At 39.2% G+C, this 19,533-nt stretch overlaps 1 protein-coding gene across 1 annotated transcript in view; it reads right to left on the reverse strand.

Annotated features, from left to right (window-relative positions):
* Positions 1-19,533, reverse strand: part of GRIP1 (glutamate receptor interacting protein 1) — a 105,420-nt gene that overhangs the window by 5,463 nt on the left and 80,424 nt on the right. Inside the window, exons 15-21 of the mRNA XM_042815873.1 lie at positions 15,850-15,994; positions 14,650-14,789; positions 14,283-14,471; positions 11,098-11,254; positions 9,688-9,888; positions 7,211-7,322; positions 4,166-4,399 (exon numbers count right to left, since the gene is read on the reverse strand). Coding sequence (XP_042671807.1) covers positions 4,166-4,399; positions 7,211-7,322; positions 9,688-9,888; positions 11,098-11,254; positions 14,283-14,471; positions 14,650-14,789; positions 15,850-15,994 — 1,178 coding nt within the window. The remainder of the gene's footprint in view (positions 1-4,165; positions 4,400-7,210; positions 7,323-9,687; positions 9,889-11,097; positions 11,255-14,282; positions 14,472-14,649; positions 14,790-15,849; positions 15,995-19,533) is intronic.

The raw sequence follows: 19,533 nt of genomic DNA on the forward strand, positions 1-19,533 counted from the left end.
ATAAGCAAGGAAAAAATTGCCTCAAAACAGAAGTAAAAGATTTGGTCAGACAAACAAATGGCACAGATGGTTGTGTTTTTCTTTTCAAGCTCTCTGCACTTTTCTTGAATTTACTCTGCTTCAGTGGTATATTAACGGTGCTTTAACCAGGGTGAGAACAGACATCTGGTTGTCAGATCACAGCATGTCTAACATGGGTTTGATCTGAGGTATCCCTGAAAGTGCCATAAGGCTAACAATACAGGAAGATGAAAACCAAAAGCAACAACCAAAAAAAAACCAAAAAAAAACCAAACAGAAACCAATATCAAACTCTCCAGGAAAACTAAAGCAGAGAGATTTATTTAATTTATTAATAGTTGTGTGCACTTCCTGACAAGACTAAAAACTAATTAGCATTGCACCAAGACACAAATCTTCTTTTAAATAACCTTTTCTCCACACTCTCACAAAGATAGGAGGGCTTCTCTTAACTGCTTCTTAAAGAAGCCTTGAAAAGCAAATGTGGAAACATGATACAAAGCCTGAGGGGAGATGAGATGTAAAATACTGTGCTGTTCTGGAAGAGATGTTACATTTTTTAAAAGGAACTTCCCACTCATTCCATTTATCTTTCTTTCCTTTTCCTTAAGGCACAGGCATTAAGTGGAGCAGGATTCAACCTCTGATGAACAACTTCTAGACCATATGAAACTGGGGTTCTCTGCAGCCATTTAGGCTGCACTCTTGCCCTAAGTTTTTTTGGGTCAAACTGCAGCTAACCCATTTCTGAGCGATCTGTCCTGCTTCTTGAAATCTCCAGTGAAGGACACTCCACACTCCATTAAAGTAATCGCTGCCAGTGCTTCAGCTATTTCCCCCATGTTGAAACCAAATCTCCCTTGCTGAGACTTAAGTTTGCTGCTATCCACAAAGAACAAGGAGAGTACTTTATTCTCTCTTTGCAGCTATGTGAAACAAGGACTGTTTCTCTATAAAGTATACTCTGCAGGACAATGCCCTTCCTTACCTTTCAGACCCCAAACTGGGCAGTTTGTCCTACAGTCCAGACCTTACCAAAGCCGTGGCAGAGCAGACAAGATGTGATTCCAGAAGGGTATGTATCAGAATACTACCTAATTTCTCTGGTTCTTCAGGTCTACAGATCATAAAAGAGTTTTTAGAAATGGTTTCCCTCACGGCTGTATTTTTTTTTACTTTCGACTAGTTTAACAGGAATTTGGAAATTAACGAAACTGACAGCTATTTATTCAAGGGATGAGGTTGCAATTGAACACTGCTGTGTCTCTGACAGCTGTCTCATCTGCAGAGAGCATATTACAGGTCATAATATTAGAGCCACCTCCTTTTAGGGCAGCATATATTTCCAAAAGAAAATCCTCAAGTAAAATCAGTGCCTGATTGTTATTTAATAGTGGGTAATGGCAAAGCTTTCCCACACGGGTTTTTCATCCTCACTTGCCACTAATGCAGCCTGTCTGAAGGGTGTGAGATTGTAGGCAATCCACACAATACCTAAATCATGCCATCTTATTTGTACTTGTCATCACACCTGTTTGGAAGTTTTGATCTCAGTAGAAAAATCTTGCCTGTAAATGATTTGTTAGACTTTTAAATTTGCATCAGAAGCCTAAGGGAAAAAGAAAGCTGAAACGGAAATTTAATGCATATTTCATAAGCAATTAAATAGTTACAAATTTTGAACAGAGGCTTACAGGTTTTGAGTTTGTTTCTGTGTCTCCCCTCCCTCTCAGATATATGGGAAAATGTTTCATTTAAATTCATACATTGTGCACAGATTAGCTATTGAGAGATTTTAACCAACGGCAATGTGAGGCTAATGCTGACATGCAGTAATACTGATGTAAAATTATTTTGTGTCTGGTGTATATTTTTGTTCTCAGAGGAACGCTTGCTCTGGGAAACTTTTCAAATTGGTCTGCTATGATTTTAAGAAAAATATTAATCTATTCACTTACCTAAGTAGATAAAATCAATTAAAGGCATAAATTTAATTTGGATACCAATACAGCAACATAATACCCAGCTAAATTAAATATTACTGATTAAACCATCTAGAACAAACACTGTGACAGATCTGTATGACACTTATCTCAATCCTAGCTTTCTCAGAACAAAAACAGAATAAGTATTTGATGAAATCAATGCAGTTAAGCAAGAAATAGCAGTGAGTTCACATTAACTTGCTGCAAAGTTTGCAGCATTAAGCAAAATAATTCTCAGGGCTGTGTTACTTTTTTACAGAGAACCATGTGAGAAGGACAAAGCTGGTAATGTCAGCTGCTCACCCTGCTGCTCCCCTACAGTTACTCATTTGCGTTTGTAGCCTGAGGACTTTTATCCAGCCTTTTTCTCTCTGACCCGACATAGTGGGACATTCGCCTGCAGAGGGCAGAGCACATTTGCCAGCAAGCCCTGCTACAAAAAGTACTAAAGGAATTCCTTTGGCAGTGAATCCAGAGTCACTCGTAAGGCACTGCAGCTGTTTTGGAAAACTCTAATTGGACAAGTTTTCCTGAGAAATAGAAACTGAACAGGTTATTCATGTTAAACTAGAGGTCTAACATGAACAGTAAGGAGGGGAGAGAAAGTAACAGACACATTTCTACAGAAGAACCAATCGGAACTTACTAAGATTGGCATGAATACAAAACCAGCCCTTGATGCTTGGGTTAACGTGCATAGAAGCATAAAAATTTTAGAGTTGGAAGGGACTTTTAAAGGTCATCTAGTCCAACTCCCCTGCAATGAACAGGTATATAAGCATATTTTGGTGAGCTGGACCATAAGATCCAGGCACTGATAGCTATTTTTCTTAAAAGATGGCTTTTTTTTACTGCCTAGTCTTAAGAGCTAGCAGCTGTAAAACAATACTGATTCATTAGCAGAAGTCTGACTCTTCCTGTCCAGCAAAGCATTTGCTTTATCAGTCAACACAGACTTGTTTTATAATCCATAGAAGAAAAACAGTATCTTTGCTAGGTGTGAGCACACCATGAAGTGCCTGCTGGCGTAGATTTGTCTTCTATCTCACAATTAATTTCCTCTCAGGAAAATGGAGCACAGCAACCAACCCCATTAATCTCTTCATATCAAGATGGAAATACAAGTAGCTTTAAACTATCACAACACGTCCTATTGACTGCTTACACAGGCAGTTTATTCCCTGTCCGTATGTAAGACCCACTCTCCAGTATCTTCTAGAAGTACTCACTTAGCACATACTTGGTGAGACCTTACCTCACCACATGGAAAGAGTTATGAACTGAGCCCAGTCAGAGCCACAGTGAACGGAAAACAAACCAACTACCCTGAGATGGACAACATGCGACCTCTTACAGAAATTTCTCCATGCTTTCGGCCCCTTCCTGGGCAAATCTCAGACCTTGGGGAGGAAAAAGGTGTACAAGATGGGACGTTCATTCCCATCAAGGAGAACAGCACTGCAACACTCCCCAGAGTTCTGGAAACTGGTTGCTGTCATGGCCTTTTGGGATTTGAGACTTCAACCAGCACGGTGTTTCCTGTGCAGATAAGAAGTTGCTTTACCCGTGACTGCCTTGGGGTGTAAAGCCACCTTAATATTAGCCTGTGTTTTCAACAAGTCTTGAGCAGTGAAGCTGCATAGACTGTACATTTTATATCCTTTTTAGAAAAAAGGAATTACAAAGAGAAGTGAAGCAATAGTTAATTTGAAGGATTCTGTATTGTGTACATTGAGTATCATATATTTGATTCAAAATTAGTGTTAATTTGAAGAAGGACTACTGGGAGCCCAAATCTCTCCTGAGTAATTTTCTAAAGAAATGTATTTTCTAGAAATTAAACTTTGGTTTCTTAATGGACACATTTTGCAGAGATGAGTTATTGGTATTGTCAATTCAAATTAACAGTGGTTCCTCCTTGCAAAAGAACAGTCCCTTTTGAGAATTTGTTGTAAAAGAAAACAGTAGACAAGGATGCATCTTATTTGTTTGCTTTCCCCATAAGGATACATCATTAATGTCTTTCTAGGAACTAATATGCACGGCCCCAGAATTACATCTGTGGAGTCATTATAAAAAGTGCTTACTGTATTGCCATATAATTAGATTCCCTACACTGAATATATTATTTCAAAACTGTCAGAAGAAAAATTACAGACCTTGTGTAACTCCACAGGAGTTGGTGACATGATTTCTTTCATTTCTTGCTTAATTTTTCTCATAACCATGGACTTTCTCCCCACATCTGATGGCAATGTGTTGCTACGAGAAGCTTGACTGTAATGTGGCCTTACAGTGCTTCTTTCCTGGAAGCTGGCTTGTCTTCCCAGCTGGCTACGAGGCTGTGGGTTTTCATGATTCAAACTCAGTGTACTTCCTGACATAATTGTGGCCTAGAGCATTAATGAACAGGTTAATTTTTAACACAGAATGTGGTTTAAGTAAGCGGTTAATTCACAGCAGTAGGAAAAACTTATCTATTCTTTGTTAAAACACAATCACTCAGGGCACAGCAAAAGGCAAGAGGACAGATGTTCAATCTGCTTGCAAGTCACTATAAAATAAAGGACCACAACGAAACACAACAAGAATAACAGAACCCCATAGGGAAACGTTTTCAGATGGCATTTTCAACTAAAATACTGAGCACTGGAATGGCTGTGCTGGTCAGCTAGTCCCCTGGCAGACTGGACTGAAGAGTGTCTAGTATAAATGTTCACTTCAAATATATTTTACATGTAAATAAAATGATGTTTAAGTTGCAGCCTAATTACATTTGTTGGAATTGGATCTATAGGAAGGTATTTCTATAGTCACAAAGTCACAAGACAGACTGTGAGAGCGAGGTTTATTAAAAAAACAGTGAAGTCAGCAGAACGTGAAGGTAGCTCTAGAGCCAGAGCTGGCAGAGCCACTGCCTGGACACTGTCCCAGCCTGGGAGAAAATCAATGCAGGTACACTCACTGCTTGAAAGAAATTATGCATAACGTGCACACTGCAAGAGCAACTACCTTAACCAGCACTAGTACTTCAGAGATACCAGCCTCTGTCTCACTGCTGGTTTTAGTCTCAGTAAAAGCTAGACTTTATGTTAGATGAAAGAATGCTCAAAGCATGAAATCTCAGAATCACAGAATAACTTGGGTTGGGAGGGGCCTTAAAGCTCACTCAGTTCTAAGCTCCCGCCGTGGGCAGTGCTGCTACCCACTAGATCACATTGCCCAGGGCCCCATCCATCCTGGCCTTGAGAGCCTCCAGAGGTGGGGTGTTGAAAGAAGACAATAGAAGTCACCTCATCCACTGGGTGCAATGTACTGACACCAAAAGTACCCACTGTGAAAGAATTCCTTCTTCAGAGAATGGGAGGTAAAGAGTGCTTTGGTACAGTCACCACACAGGAGTGCAGCCTGCTGCTGGGATAGGATGCACTGAATTTCCTGTTTATTCTCCCTGGTACTGATGGACATGCAAAACTGGAAACTACGAGTTCAGGCCACAAGCTGAAATCTGACTGGGACAGGATGCAGACAGCCTGCTTGAAAATGAGAAAAAAAGGAAAAAAGGGGAAGAAAAAGGCAAATGAAAGTTTGCTTCTGTGTCTACTGACCATACTTGTCACACTCGTCTTTCTCCCAACTCCAGCACTACTTTCACTATGAGATAATCTAGTGTACTTTAATAGTTTCTCTTGTGCTCACTGACTGCTATTCGTCTCTGATGGAGCAAAGCAGCTGGAGGACTTGGCAAACAACAGGTTTTTTGCTGTTTGGCTGAAGACCTTGGAATGAAAAATGAGAAGGAGTCCTTGGCTATGCGATGGTACTTCATAAAATAGAGGCATCGCCATTCTCAGCTCCCTGTCATGCTAGATGAGTCTTGCTTTCTTTTCAGATCTGCGAGCTGTGCAAGGAAGAGATGCTATAAATGTTACAGCATCTATGGCTCTGAATTTCACTTTTGTAAAATGGAGGTGGCTGTTTTTGTAAAAGGCTGAGGAAAACTCAACGTGTTGAAGTAACTGAATTCTGAATGATCTATTTCCATTTCTGAATTACTTACTTCCATCTCCTTTTATTGTGCTCTGAATATTGAAACTACACGAGAAGCCTGCAGTACCAAACTATATCTAACTATGGAATTAAACCCATATAACATGTTCTCCTTCTTTTCTCTGGTTTGCAATAACAAATACACGAGAATCACATTTTGCTATCCATACATGCAATACAGAAGCTGTAAATCTGAAGGAGTAAATTAATCTAGGCTGAAAAACTTTCACTCAGTTATGCCATTCACATTCCTCCTGGCTGCTAAAGGTCTTCAATGACATAAAAATGAAAATGAGATTCTGCCAGTTTTGCAGCTCCAGGAATTTAAAAGAACATAAAAGAAAATATTTTAGGACCTTTCGTTCCTCAACTTTCAGCATCAGCATAATTTTAACTGTTCCAATTAGAGAACTTACAGTAAAGGTGATTAGAAAAATAGACTCAAAGTTACTCTGCCTCTGTCCCTTTGCTTCACCCCCACACAACCTGCCATGAAGTTAGATTTGCAATTAATTTCAGGATAAAATATGTTGCACAGTGGAGAAATTGCTGTACAACCAACATTTCTCATGTTAGCAGGGTTTTTTTTTGTTTTTTTTCTTTTCAGAGTGGTAAGGCTGAATTCAATATCTCGATAACATTATTTTCTTTTATGTTCATCTTAATCACATTAAGTTTCAATTTAAAAGACAACCTACAGCATGCTGAGAAAAGCTGCATCAAGCGGCTGCAAGAGAATGGGATGCGCTGCCGCAGGGAGGCTATGCCCACTGAGGAAGTTCTGCACCATTTGCTGCCTGTGCAAACAGCATCAATGGGACGCACAGCAGAAGCTACAAGTCAAAAGCTCTGGGGCGAACACGTTCATAGAATTTCAGTTGCATTGAGTAAAAGAAAATAGCTCTGGTTAGGGGTGGGGGAGGCAGCTGCACAAGCAAAAAGATAAACGTAAAGGGTAGGTACCAAGAGAGTCATGTTTCTCAAACACAGACGCCTGTCAGCCTTGTCCTGTGGAGAGGGGTTAAAGCTTTTAAATGAATTGGTGCGATTAGTGCAAATTAAAAGAAAAAAAAGGAGAAAATAAAATGAATGTAAACCAAACCAAAACCATTATATTTCTCTATAATCGGAAAGAAAGGTTAAGATCGTTCTACCTCTAGTTCCCTCAGAATTCCTGACTGGCCACAGGTCTCTAAATCCTCCAGAGCCTGAGACCAGAAGTTTTCCTCCTGGTCAGCCTCGGTGTTATCATGGGTACCTGTGAAGCTAGATTTACAATGAGAGGTTAAAAAAGATGGATTGTTTTCCCTTGAAAATATATTTTACACATGTGCCTTGCCACAGATTGCAAGTTGAACGACAGAACTTTACATTAGGTAGGCAGGAGTGGGGAGGTCGCCGGTCGGGAGAGGCCGGATGGGCATGCAGAGCACATGGCAGCCAGGTCTTCAATCACCTGGCGGTCACGAGCAGCTGGCAGGATCTGAGCAGGGTGTTGTTCAGGAAGGAGACACATGGATTTCAAGAACAGTTGAATATACATTTCTACTGATCTGAAACTGGGTCCTCCCTATGCAGATTAACGAATCAACCAGGGAAGAGCTGCTCTGTGCAGCAAAATGTTTGTAATAAAACCTTTCAACCTCACAGACTTCTTTCAGGGAAATATGAACAGCTCTCATTTTGGCAAACAGCATTTTGCAAAGGAGGGATAATGGTGTTTTCACTGATTCCTTCAAACTAAGCTGCACTTATTATCAATTTAACCCCACCTGAGTGCCATAATAGAAACTGCTCCAGTAATTTTATACACAAACACAGAGAAACCTTCAGAGATGCAACTGGCTTGCATGGAGACCTAGATCTCTGAAGTTTCATAAAAACACTGAAGCATTATTACTAGCACTCCAAAGCAAGCTGTTAGGGACAGTGATGCTTAGGAAGGTTGCCCAGTAAGAAAGGTCAGACCAAAATGCCAACAATGACTGCAGAAACACAGCCCAAAGCAACACTGCCACTGTGTGTGTGTGTGAGGGCAGAAAGCAGGAGTTCTTTGCTGCCTTAGCAAAGGAGGTCAGCTCAATGAAGGTTCACACAAGCGTCAAAGCAGCTGCAAGGGAGGGGGCTGCTGAAAGGCTGAGGGGGAAGATGAGGGAAGGAAAGAATGAGAATTAGGCCTTTTGGTGGCAGCAAGCTGTTACTTTGGAGCAGCTACCCATGGACTGCAGCTAGTGGTGTTTAACATCACATAAACAGAGCAAACAGTATAATGGAAGCATCTGAGGCCTTGCTTGACAAACAGTGTTACTGAGAATAGCATGAATGTAACACGGTTAATGTGATAGCTTTTAAATGGGGGAACTGCCCAGCACAACCGATGATAGCTTGAATGCTTCACACGCAGGATACTCTGCCTCAGAGATGCTTTCTTACAACTACTATCAGTCAAGCAGACAATGGTCAGCCATTTCAAACTCCTATTGCAATGATTCTCCATCTAGCATCAGTGTCTCCTTTAAGATATTGCAATAGATACAGCAGTGGTGAGAATACCTACTCAGATCACAGATGCAATTCCTCTCAGGCAAGATAAGAAAGTATTTAAAACATGATTTTAGAAAGATCCTTGATGTCTGAAATTAGCTCTTTCAGTCAACCTAGGTAGTTATTCTAATGGCTAATGTTGAACATCAACTACTTTATCCAATACCTTTCTTTATATTGGATAGTAATACTGTATTGTAAAAGAGAACCCGAGTTAATGAACAGGTTTATATGTCTATCCAGCAAAGACTGGATTTACTAGAACAGGAGGTCCATTCCTTCTCTAACTCCTATGAAATCTGAAATTATAATGCTTGTAAGTCTGGACATCTTTTTGGCCAGAACAATTCTTCTCTCTGCCCTCACCTCCTCTTTTGCTTTTTCTGAATCTTATCTCCTGGCATGTGAAATGCTCAACATTTTCACCTCCATTATAGCCACATTAATAAGCGGATTTGTAGCCAAGCAACTGCATCAGAAAAAAGAGCTTCCAAAAACATTTCTCATCTATCTTTTTTTCCTGAAACAAATCTGAGAGATTGGTTTTATGTCACATGAAATACTATTTGAGCTGAAGCAAATAAATCTGTCTTTCTGATGCTCATTCAAAGAGCCATCAGGAATTCAGAAATACAAACATGCCGAGGGTACCGGGACAGATATGAAGCCACAAGTGCCTATGGTTTGGCTCTTGTTGCTATAGAAGAGAGCAGATCCTCTCTCTGTGTTCCCCTCCCTTTTTTTTATCTCTATCAGGAAGTGATAGGATGCTCCAGGATCTGGCAGACTCATTCCTGTATATAAAATCCTAATGTGCAAAAACTTTCTTTGGAGTGGGAGCTGTAACTGATTTATTCTGTCTGTCAGTGGTAGGTAGAAACAAGGCTACGGAGCAGCTTATGCTCTCTGGTTTCACTCACTTCCAGCTGTAATGTTATCATCACTCAGTGGCATATTAGTGACGTGCTTTCTGCTTTTACCCATTTTTCTCCTCTTTCTCATTTTAACTGTTTTTACTTTCTTTCCTCCCTCCCTCCTCCTCAGCCCAAGCCCAGTCAGGTCTCACTCCTGTGCACAGTTTTCCTACCTGGAAGTATTCCACTCTTCCAGCTGTCCCCCACCTTTCCTCTGCCCACCAGAGGCACCTTTCCACAGCTTGCCCTCTTTCTTCATGCTCCTGATATTCTCTCCCCCTGACCTTTCTACAGAAGTTTGCTTTAAGTGATTTTCTTGATTCTCTCCCAATGTCTCAGTCTCCTTCTGTTGCCACATGTTCTTGGAAGCTGTGCTACACAAAAGAAAGGTAAGAAAAATTACTTTTTAGCGTAGAGAGAAGACAGAGTGCTTAGCTAGAAGCATAGAGGTTCTGGAGTTATCTTTCACAGGCTGGAAGAACAGATACATCCTTCTCTAATACTCTAGCACTTGGCACAGGAGCACTATGAGGTCTGGCATAATTCATTTTACAAATACAATATTAAAATAACCATTATTTTAATTTCTGCTGTATCTCTCAGGTGTAAGTAGAACAAGCCACTTTAATGTGCATACTTTTTTTGAACTGTGCTTTAAATTGGTAGCGGAATACATGCTTGTAATGTAGAATATTCTGCATTTTACAGTCTGGCTTTCTGGTTCACTGCTCATCAACTTTTTCAACCTATTACTTATGTAATTGTAAAACAGCAGGTGATCTGGAATCTGAGGCTGCACCTTATCTGGGAACCAAAAGATGAGCTTTTAATGTGGATAAAAATACTGCTCTCACATTAAAGACAGCACACTTAATAAAAATGGGAAGGAAACAATTATTTCCTTTATTAAATGGTTTCCATTAATAGCCTATGAAAACTTCTAGCATATTTCTGGCCAGGGACCAGAGGAGCTGGACAGAGGCTGAGTATTCACACTTGTATCATCCTGACAGACTTGTCCCCATATAAAATGCCATTGGGCAATCTGCTGTATCGGAGGATTTATCAGTCAGCTTCTGAAAAGCTGCACAGTCATCTAAACCCTGCTTTGATTTACATTTCAAAGCTAACTGATTTAAAACTTACGGATTTACTTATCCAGCAGGCTTATAGAGGAAAGATTTTCTGCTGTACTAAACTATAAACTGAGACTTCAGGCTCACTGTGATACTACACAATGTGCAGTATCTCTAGAATGTGTGTATTTCTAGTGAAGGATGTGCAAGTCCTGACCAACAGGTACAATGAGTACTGAAATCTTTGTTTTGTTCTGTTTCTGTTTGTTTGTTTTTAAGTAACTGAAAATAAATATGTGCCTTGTTTTTGGCATCATAATCTTCCACAAACACCATTTATATACTCTGATAAGTTTCATTAATCATAAATACTATAACTCATATTTAGGGAATGAGCTGCTATAGATGAGTTAGAAAATAATAATTTCATTCTATACAATAAACGTCCTTATTTGAGGCATTAATGCAGCTGAAGATAAGAAAAGAAAAACTTGAACAAGAGCTTACCTGCTTGCCGCAGGTCGGTCCCATTCATCATCGCTCAGTGCTGTGTCATGAAATGGGTGGTTTCGTGGTCTGCTTGGAGGGGACAAACTGCCCCTCTGTTTAGGACTCCTCCATTCATAGGCATTGAAGTTGTATCCTGAAGCCTGATAGCTGGGTCCTAAAAAGATGAATTGTATATTCATGACACTGTATATATTGTAAGGACAAAAAAGTAGACCTTTAAAACTAGGTTTTGTAGAACTTGAACGTGGGCTGATAATTATTGCTATTGTAGTAGTAGCAGTAGTAGCAGCAGTAGCAGCCAGATATTTAGCATAATAAATTACCTCATTTGTTCCCCAAATTAGCAGTGCTCTAAAGCTTCTTCTGTGAAAGTTATCAAAAACAAAATCTTAAATATATCCAACTCAGATTTTCTATCCTTTGTCTCATCTTCTTCCAACACTTTGTGCAGGACATTTCCACAAGTTTATCAGTTTCCAATTTGACTTGACTTTGAATATTAGCGAATAAGTTACGAATGTCCACCATGTGTTAACTTGATCATGTATGAAATATCCAAAACTTAATCTATTAAGGAAAAAATACTTCAGATCTATTAAATGGAGTTTGAAAGGATTCATTAAAAGAAACATACAAACTTGAATTCTTGGAGGACAAGCAAGACAGTTTTTTCTTCTTAGTAACTTCCTCAAATTTGGAAGCAATGCAGCCAAAAATTAGGGACGTATTAGGATCAATTTTGCACACTGCTGATCTGCATTATGGCTATTTAGATGCAAAAGTTGGTATGGCACAGAGGCTGGATTAAGTGCCCCACCAGGAAGGAGGTTGATGGGGCAAGGGATCAGTAACACAGGTGTAGGACTGTGCTGTCACAGCCGTCACAACTCTGTGTAGCTGTGCTGCTTTGAGAAAAGACTCAACATGCACGACCTACACAGCACGACCCTTTAGGCAGAGGGGACTTGCTCTTGTCAGGGCTGTTGCTTTTCACTAGGAAAGCTGAGGAAAGGCCCGTCTCAGGAGATGTGCACCTGGGAACAATAAACACCCTTGGAAAGCTCAACTTGCAGAAAGAGACTTTTCTCTCAGCTATTTCCAAGTGTTTCAAGGCTGTGCAAGTGGCATTAGACAGCCTCGGTATATGAAGAGTTTTTTCTGCATGCTTTTATCTTAAAAGCAACATTAGTGGTAGCTGAATAGCTTTTCTTTTACTGAATTAATTCTAATTTAAATTGCAAGTAGGAAGCCAATGGAGTCCAGCTTTTAAGCAACATATTAAAAAGAACATATGGATTAGCTTGTCACAATCTGATGGTGATCCGGTACACAAATTGCAGTACAGTAGAACTGCTGTACATACATATTTCACCTTGACAAATTCCTTTTTCAGTCTCTGTAGTTGGCATTTTCTGATGTGTGTTGTGTATTAGAAAATTCTGTTTTGTTGATGGCTAACCCATACCACTGCTGTCACCTCTCTAAGGAGGGCAATTCACTTCCATATATCAGTCCAGACCGGTCTCCCTTAAATCCCAGGCAACCACAGAATTGTGTGCTTTTTTCCAGCTAACTGACAAACATTAACGGACTCCTAATTTCTATGAAGGGTTTTGAATGTGAAAATGTGACTGTTGTGTGGGGAATCCTCCAGATTACTAAGGCACACATAGCAGACAATGGTACAAAACAGGGTGTCAATTCAAGGAGAAAAAGGATGTCTCACCAGCACTGAATTAGCAACTAATAGGATAAAGCATTATCTGGAGCTCCAGAAACATTCCCCAAACTCCTCATTTTGCTTTGCCTGTACTTACTCCAAAAAAGGTTTGGAAAGAAGCCAAACAACTTGACAGGTCAACACAGAATGAACTTTAATAGAAATGTGGGTCACAGTAGAACCACAGCAAGAGAGTTGCACACAGTAAAGTGCAACTCTGATTACACACAGGCTGCTTAAGAGAAGTACTGTGGACCCAGCCAAGCATGGGGTGATTTACTTAAGGGAGACATGAAAAACATTTTGAGACAGTGGTTTAATTTTTGGTATAGAGTCTGAATGACCGGGATTTAAGAGAGCACTCTGGACCTCAGTTCTTTCCACACTTGAATAATTTGCCTCAGATGTAATCAATTCAAATACAAAATGAGAGCCATCATGTTCTCACTTTCTCAGAAATATATTCCCTACAACTTTAAACAAAACAAACAAGCAACAACAACAACAAAAACAAACAGAAGAAACTCTAACATGATGTGTTAAGCTAGCCAGAACAGTTAAAAACAAAAAAGGCAACAAATTCATTCCAATTCTAACTCCAGTGAAATACAAATTACACAGGAGGAGATCAGCTCATTACATTGGGTATAAAATAAAATGTTATGTGTAACAGTAAGTTAAAAGTAAAACGTAGAAAACAGGAGTTGTAATTAAGAGTATTGAGACCATCCCGTGGAAAGGAAAGTTTATGACAAAATACGTGCAGTAAGGCTAAGAAATATTTAAAAGTTAAAGAACAAAAAAAAATAGACATTAGCAGTAACATCAGCTACTTCTTGACCTTGTTTCAAACAAACCATTCTTATTTAAAAAAAAATACTGAAAATCTTATTGAAACAAGTCAAACAGAAGTATAAAACTTAGTATAAAATCATGTCTTTCAACTGAAAAATAGTTTTTGAGGGCTGAAAGTTAATTGTCCATACTGCAGTAATGAGGGAGAAGCAAATTTTACAAATCATGAGCAATGTTTAAATTTCTCCCTTCAGCATTTTATAATAAATCTGTTGTCTGTTAAAAATTACTGCCTGTGGGTATCAAATTCATGAACACCTTTAGAGTGATCTGTGCTTTGCATTGATCTATATTTGAAGGATAAACTCATTTAGTTGTGTCTGAGCTATGGACTGGGCTATTCAGATGTCAGAAAAGCTAACAAAAGCCTGTTAATGTATTGATAAATGCTTCATAACACAGCACATCGTCATAAAAGAATGTATTTGAGGCCAGCCACGCATAAGAAATCATGTTGCCTGCCAAGGTGTGTGGTTATAACACTCCACCGCATTACAAAGTAAAAGGTTTAAACTTAGTACAAGCAAGGTTGTCTTCAGGGCAAAGGAAGGTCAACCAGGAAGACAATAATTTCCACTTTAAACACTGATAGCACTCTTGATAGTACCTTGATTTCCAAAGCTGGTATCAATACCAGAGCCATCCCATGACTCTACAGCGCTGTCAACACTGGGGACTGTAGCAGAATAGATGTCTGAGAGTTTGCCAGATTTCTGTGTAGCAGAGGTTTCATCTTCAGCATCACTCAGTTCAGTTATATGACCCACAGGGACAGAAAACTTCTTGGGACTGGTAGCTGAACAGGATTATTAAAAAACAAAAAACAAAAGGGTGGGGGGTGGTCATTAATGCAGTTCTAAGAGCATGCTTTTTCTGCTACTGACCTGACATCTTCTCCGGAGACAGCCTAAACGCTTCGTAATCTGTAAAAACAACTCATTAAAGATCACTGATGCTACTTTGGCCATACTTACCATCTGTCTGCTTCTTGATTTTCAAGGTGACAGTTTCTCCTGCCATCTGTAATAAATGAATGGCTTCACTCAAAGGCTTTCCTTTTAGGCTGCTACTATTTATTGCTAGGATTCTGTCGCCTATGTGGATTGCCCCAGTTCTACAGCAAGAGAGAAATTAAACATTAGAAGAGCAGCAAAAAAAAACCCAACCAAACAAACAAACAAACAAACAAACAAAAAAAAAAAAAAAAAAGAGACCATTTCTTTGCATATTTGGAGGCATTAAACTCTCATCTTTCTCTTGTTTTGCATTCATAGTAATTCTATTGTTAGAAACGCTTGAAGCAAGTCACCTTTGTTGTGGTGACAACAGCAGAGCCGAAGGATGGAGATTCAGATTTCAGTGTTACTGCAGTAGTTAATAAGCTGTGGATGATATTCATTGCAGTCCATCTGAGTAAGAATAATCTCAGACAGTTGGATAGATTTTGAAATTAATGTAATGTTTCTAGAGTCACAGAACAGATAATGGCAGCGAGAGCAAGCAGCCTGCTATTTCACCAATGTGGCTTTCCAGATGGATTGCATCACAGGAAGAAAACAAATTCTCTTTGTGTAAATGCACTCCTGTTCTGGCTGAGCAAAACAATCGTGTTTCGTGTTCTGTAAAACAGTTCTGTTGTGTTTTTTTCTCCGAAACAACCATGAAACATACAAGTTGCAATGGCTCTACCTGTCTTAATGGTGACAGGTGACAGAGGACCTTAGCATTTCAATTACTCTCTATCCATTACTTACCATGAGGAGAGTTTCTGCTCCTCAGATAGCTATGGTATAAGTGAGTGCGTATACAGACACTGCGTGCATACTATGAGAAGAATGTTTTCAGATAAACTTAGATACATTTAGTGCTTTCCTCACCTGTCCTAATACAAAAGGCTACCACCTTTAAAAGAATGTTCCTGTGACTGAGTAGCTTTTCCAATGATATCTGAAATACAGATCACAATTTGCTCTGATTTGCGTAGTATACGCAAGAACATCCTGTTAAGATATTCCTCATGTTCCCAAACTCAGTAAACATCACAAAATGACAGCGAAAATGTTATAAACTCAGATCCAAAGAACTGCTAAAACATGAAAATTAGCATGGTAGGGTCAACAAAATTAATCTTTATCTTGACAAAAAGAATTAAAGTAATTTGCCTTCCAATATACCTTTCAGCTAATCCTCCTTTTGTAAGGCTGGAAATGATTATGGGATCAAAAGGCTCTTCTGTACCAGAGATTGTAATTCCAAGAGGTCCACCATAGCGCTTGAGCTCAACAGTATAAATAATTGCTCCTGAGCTCTCCTGCTCATCTGCAATAAATGCCAAACAGATGCAGTTGGTTTCTTATGAAAGAGGGAATGAAAAAAACAACACATTCAATCTAGTGACTGGTAATCAAAAACATTTTCAGGATTATATTTCAGTACACTTCTTCATCACACTCTACTGGATTATTTAGAAAGAAAACAACCAGCTTGTGCAATTTCTTCTTTATTTCTTCTTTATTTATAAGAACATGCTTATATTGACGTCGCTAAAACAACTCTCCTTACTGTAACAGGACTTTTAAAATCTTAGTATCTTCTTCCTATTAAAATGTGACGTCAGGCTATTTTATTAGAGAAGAAATACTTTACTAATGGCTGAACTGAATGGGAGGTATTTGTAACAAAGGAGACTTCAAAACTTTTTAAAACTAACTTCCTTAAAAAAGTTGTGGGAACGGCCAAAAGTCATCATAAGATGAACATCTGTCTTACTAAGACAACCTGTAATACATCCCCTCTTTTTAATGGAGAAATTTTAAGCTTTCATAATTGAATAAAAAATAGCTTCTGAATTCTGAATTATTTACTGAATGGAATAAGAATTCCATTCAATTTTATTTATTTCCCTATTTGCCTGACTTTTGTATTATTTTGAAATTTTAGTCTCACCAAATAATCATCATAAATGTAAAGAATTTATTTCTGGCTAAGCTAAGTGTATTTTCTGTGAGTGGTACCTAATTGGTGCTGCATCAACAAGAAAGGTTGCTTTATTAATACAGAGCATGTCCTTCACATATTATCTAAGATGTACCACAGTAGGAGAGAAATCCACTGGAGTATCTTTTAATTGTGAATGTATATTTTAAAACTTTAGATGTCAAATTTCTCCTATTTCTCCTCAGGTCAAATGCTCCCTTGCCCATCTTATGATATTGGTATTCAGCCAAGGTGTGTGGCCTGGCAAGCAACATTTTCTAGATCCGTGGGTAATGACATTTTGAATGGTTCAGTAAGTATGGAAAATGTCTAAGATGCACAGTGAGTAAATGTGACTAGAACTAACTTCAGACAAGTCAGAAAATTCAAATGCTCACATTTTTGTTGCAGTCAATGAAAAATTTTAAGAGGAGAAAAAGAAAACTGCGTCACTCCATAGATTCAAAGTATTGCTTCCTTCTAACACTGCATGCGATATTTCAGCAGAGCTGGAGAAACACTAATATCTTTGATGTTAGTTTGCTTCTTCCCAGTTTGCAGAAAATTTAGGTCTAGTTTCCCTCCATCCCAAATCCCCCCTATTTCCCACTTGCTATTGTGAACAGAATCATTCCACAGAGTAATCACAGATTGGTTGGGGTTGGAAAAGACCTCTGGAGATCATCCAATCCAACCTCCCTGCCAAAGCAGATTTTTCTATAGTAGATTGCTCTGGCTTGCCTGTTGGAGTGTTCCTGGGGCAATGACAAATCCTCTGAGACCTGACGCTGATAATGTTTACACAGGTGTGGCATTGACATGTTACAGGACTTCAACAGAAGGATGAAGAGTAATACCCCAAGCTAATTGAAAATGCAATAGCCAGCATCTACTAGGGACTGACACAATGCTAACATTTCTCTTTTACCAATGGCAAGTGGATAAGAAGATATTTATCATGCAGCAGTCCTGCCACATGAGAGTTGGAAGTTTATAGATCTTAGTGACTGACTAGAAAGTAGACCAGTCCATTTTGCCTTTCTTCTGGAGAGCTCTAGTTAAGAAAATTAATGGTCGAATGCAACAAATGTCAAATTGCTACACTACTCTCTTTGGTGTTCTTTCCAGGCAGTACAAATGAAAGCTATTAAAAAAAAAAAAAGGCCTAAAAGTGGCCTGAATTCAGAATAAAGGCCAGTTCTCCCATGAAAGCAAAAAATTCTGATATGCTAAAAAGGCTGGTAGCCATTAGGTTATTCAGGAGATAAAATTATCCTCAGAATTGGAAACTAGCAGGAAAAAAAAAAAGGAAAAATTGCTCTGAAAACATGCTTCTACCTGGGGAGGAAATGCAATCAAATTAAGATGCTGGGGAGTCTTATGCTTTTGAGAATTTCCTTCTTTCTTTTCCTGTAGTGATGCAATTGTGGATAATTCTTTGAATATTTCTCATATCTTTTCTCATTATCATTTCATATATATTTCATATTCTCATATCATTTCTCATATCATTTCTATATCTAAAATGATCTACAGAAAGGTGGAGTATAGAGAGAGCAAAGAAAACCAAGAGTAGACAGGAGTAGACAGCTAGAAGCTACAAATACGTTAAATGAATACCAGAAGAAGGTAATACTAGAAAGACAGAGGGGAAACAAGAACCTAGGGAGGAAGAACTACTCCTCCCTGCTTTCCTCTCCTCAAAAAAGCACATGTGGGAGGTTAGCAAGAAATCTGTCTTTGTTTTGCACTGGTCATATTGAGATGAAACGATCTGCTTTCAAAAGCAGCTGAAGGAGAAGAGCATTCTGTGACAGAGGCTGCCAGACCTTGTGTGTCCCACAAACTACTACCCACTGCTGCTGTTTCACATAGGCACCAGTGACACTACTGTTAGTAACCTGAAGAATATCAAGAGGGACTACAAGGAGTGGGAGCAGCAGTGAATATTAAAAAAAAGATTGCATTTCTGTGTCAGCCTACACCTACCAGTAAGCATTTAAAGTGGCTGAAAGGGTTTGCATTAGTCCCAATGCCAGTGCTAAATGCCTGTTTTTGTAAAAGCGAGAGAACAGATATTTTTTTAGATTATGATAAAGTAAAATGTAATGGGCAGCATTCTAACATAAACCTGCTTTCTTTACTTTATTACAAAGTACTGAATGATAACAGCAATCAGAATGGAAAAGATAGCAAAAAGTGCAAGAATGACAGCAGCACACACTTGGTCATTCTGTGACCATTGTGTCCTTGTGGTTTGCACAGTGTCCTTTTTGGTGCTTGTTGATGATTCAGTCCTCTGAGAGATGAATAGCACTGGTGAGCTGTAGGGGCCTATCAGGACCTGGCACTATCTTGGCACTGGCAAATGGCACATACATGAAAACAATATTCATAGTTCAGCTGGAGGCCTGGGTATTGGAATGATACTTCAAGGCAGCTGGAACAGATTTGGGAGTGAAGAACAGGGGAGCACAGGGAATCTTCTCATCAGTGCTCCTGGTTAGGGGAATGGGAAGGGAAAGGGCTGATAGAATTAAAAAAAATCAATGGTTAAATGGTTAAGGGGACGGTGTCATGAACAGGAATTTGGCTACTTATATCATGGAGCCAGTTTTGAGAAATCTGGTCTTCTGGGGTACGATGGGGTTTATCTCTCAGTGAAGGAGAAAATCATCTTTGGCAACAAGCTTTCCAATTTAATCAGGAGGGCTTTAAGCTAGATTTGCTAGGGGGAGGATAATCAAACCATCCCACTTTGAGCCTGGTGATGGTAATGGTTGCCCTGGACCTGGAGTTGGATCACAGGTCAGTACCTAAGGTGCAGGATAAGGGAACTCCAACTGATAAATCAGCCTCAATGGTAGCCCAACTCAAATGCC

The sequence above is a fragment of the Centrocercus urophasianus genome, unplaced genomic scaffold (assembly GCF_019232065.1).
Source record: "Centrocercus urophasianus isolate 14NV4802_14NV808 unplaced genomic scaffold, USGS_Curo_1.0 seq_15, whole genome shotgun sequence".
NCBI lineage: Eukaryota > Metazoa > Chordata > Aves > Galliformes > Phasianidae > Centrocercus > Centrocercus urophasianus.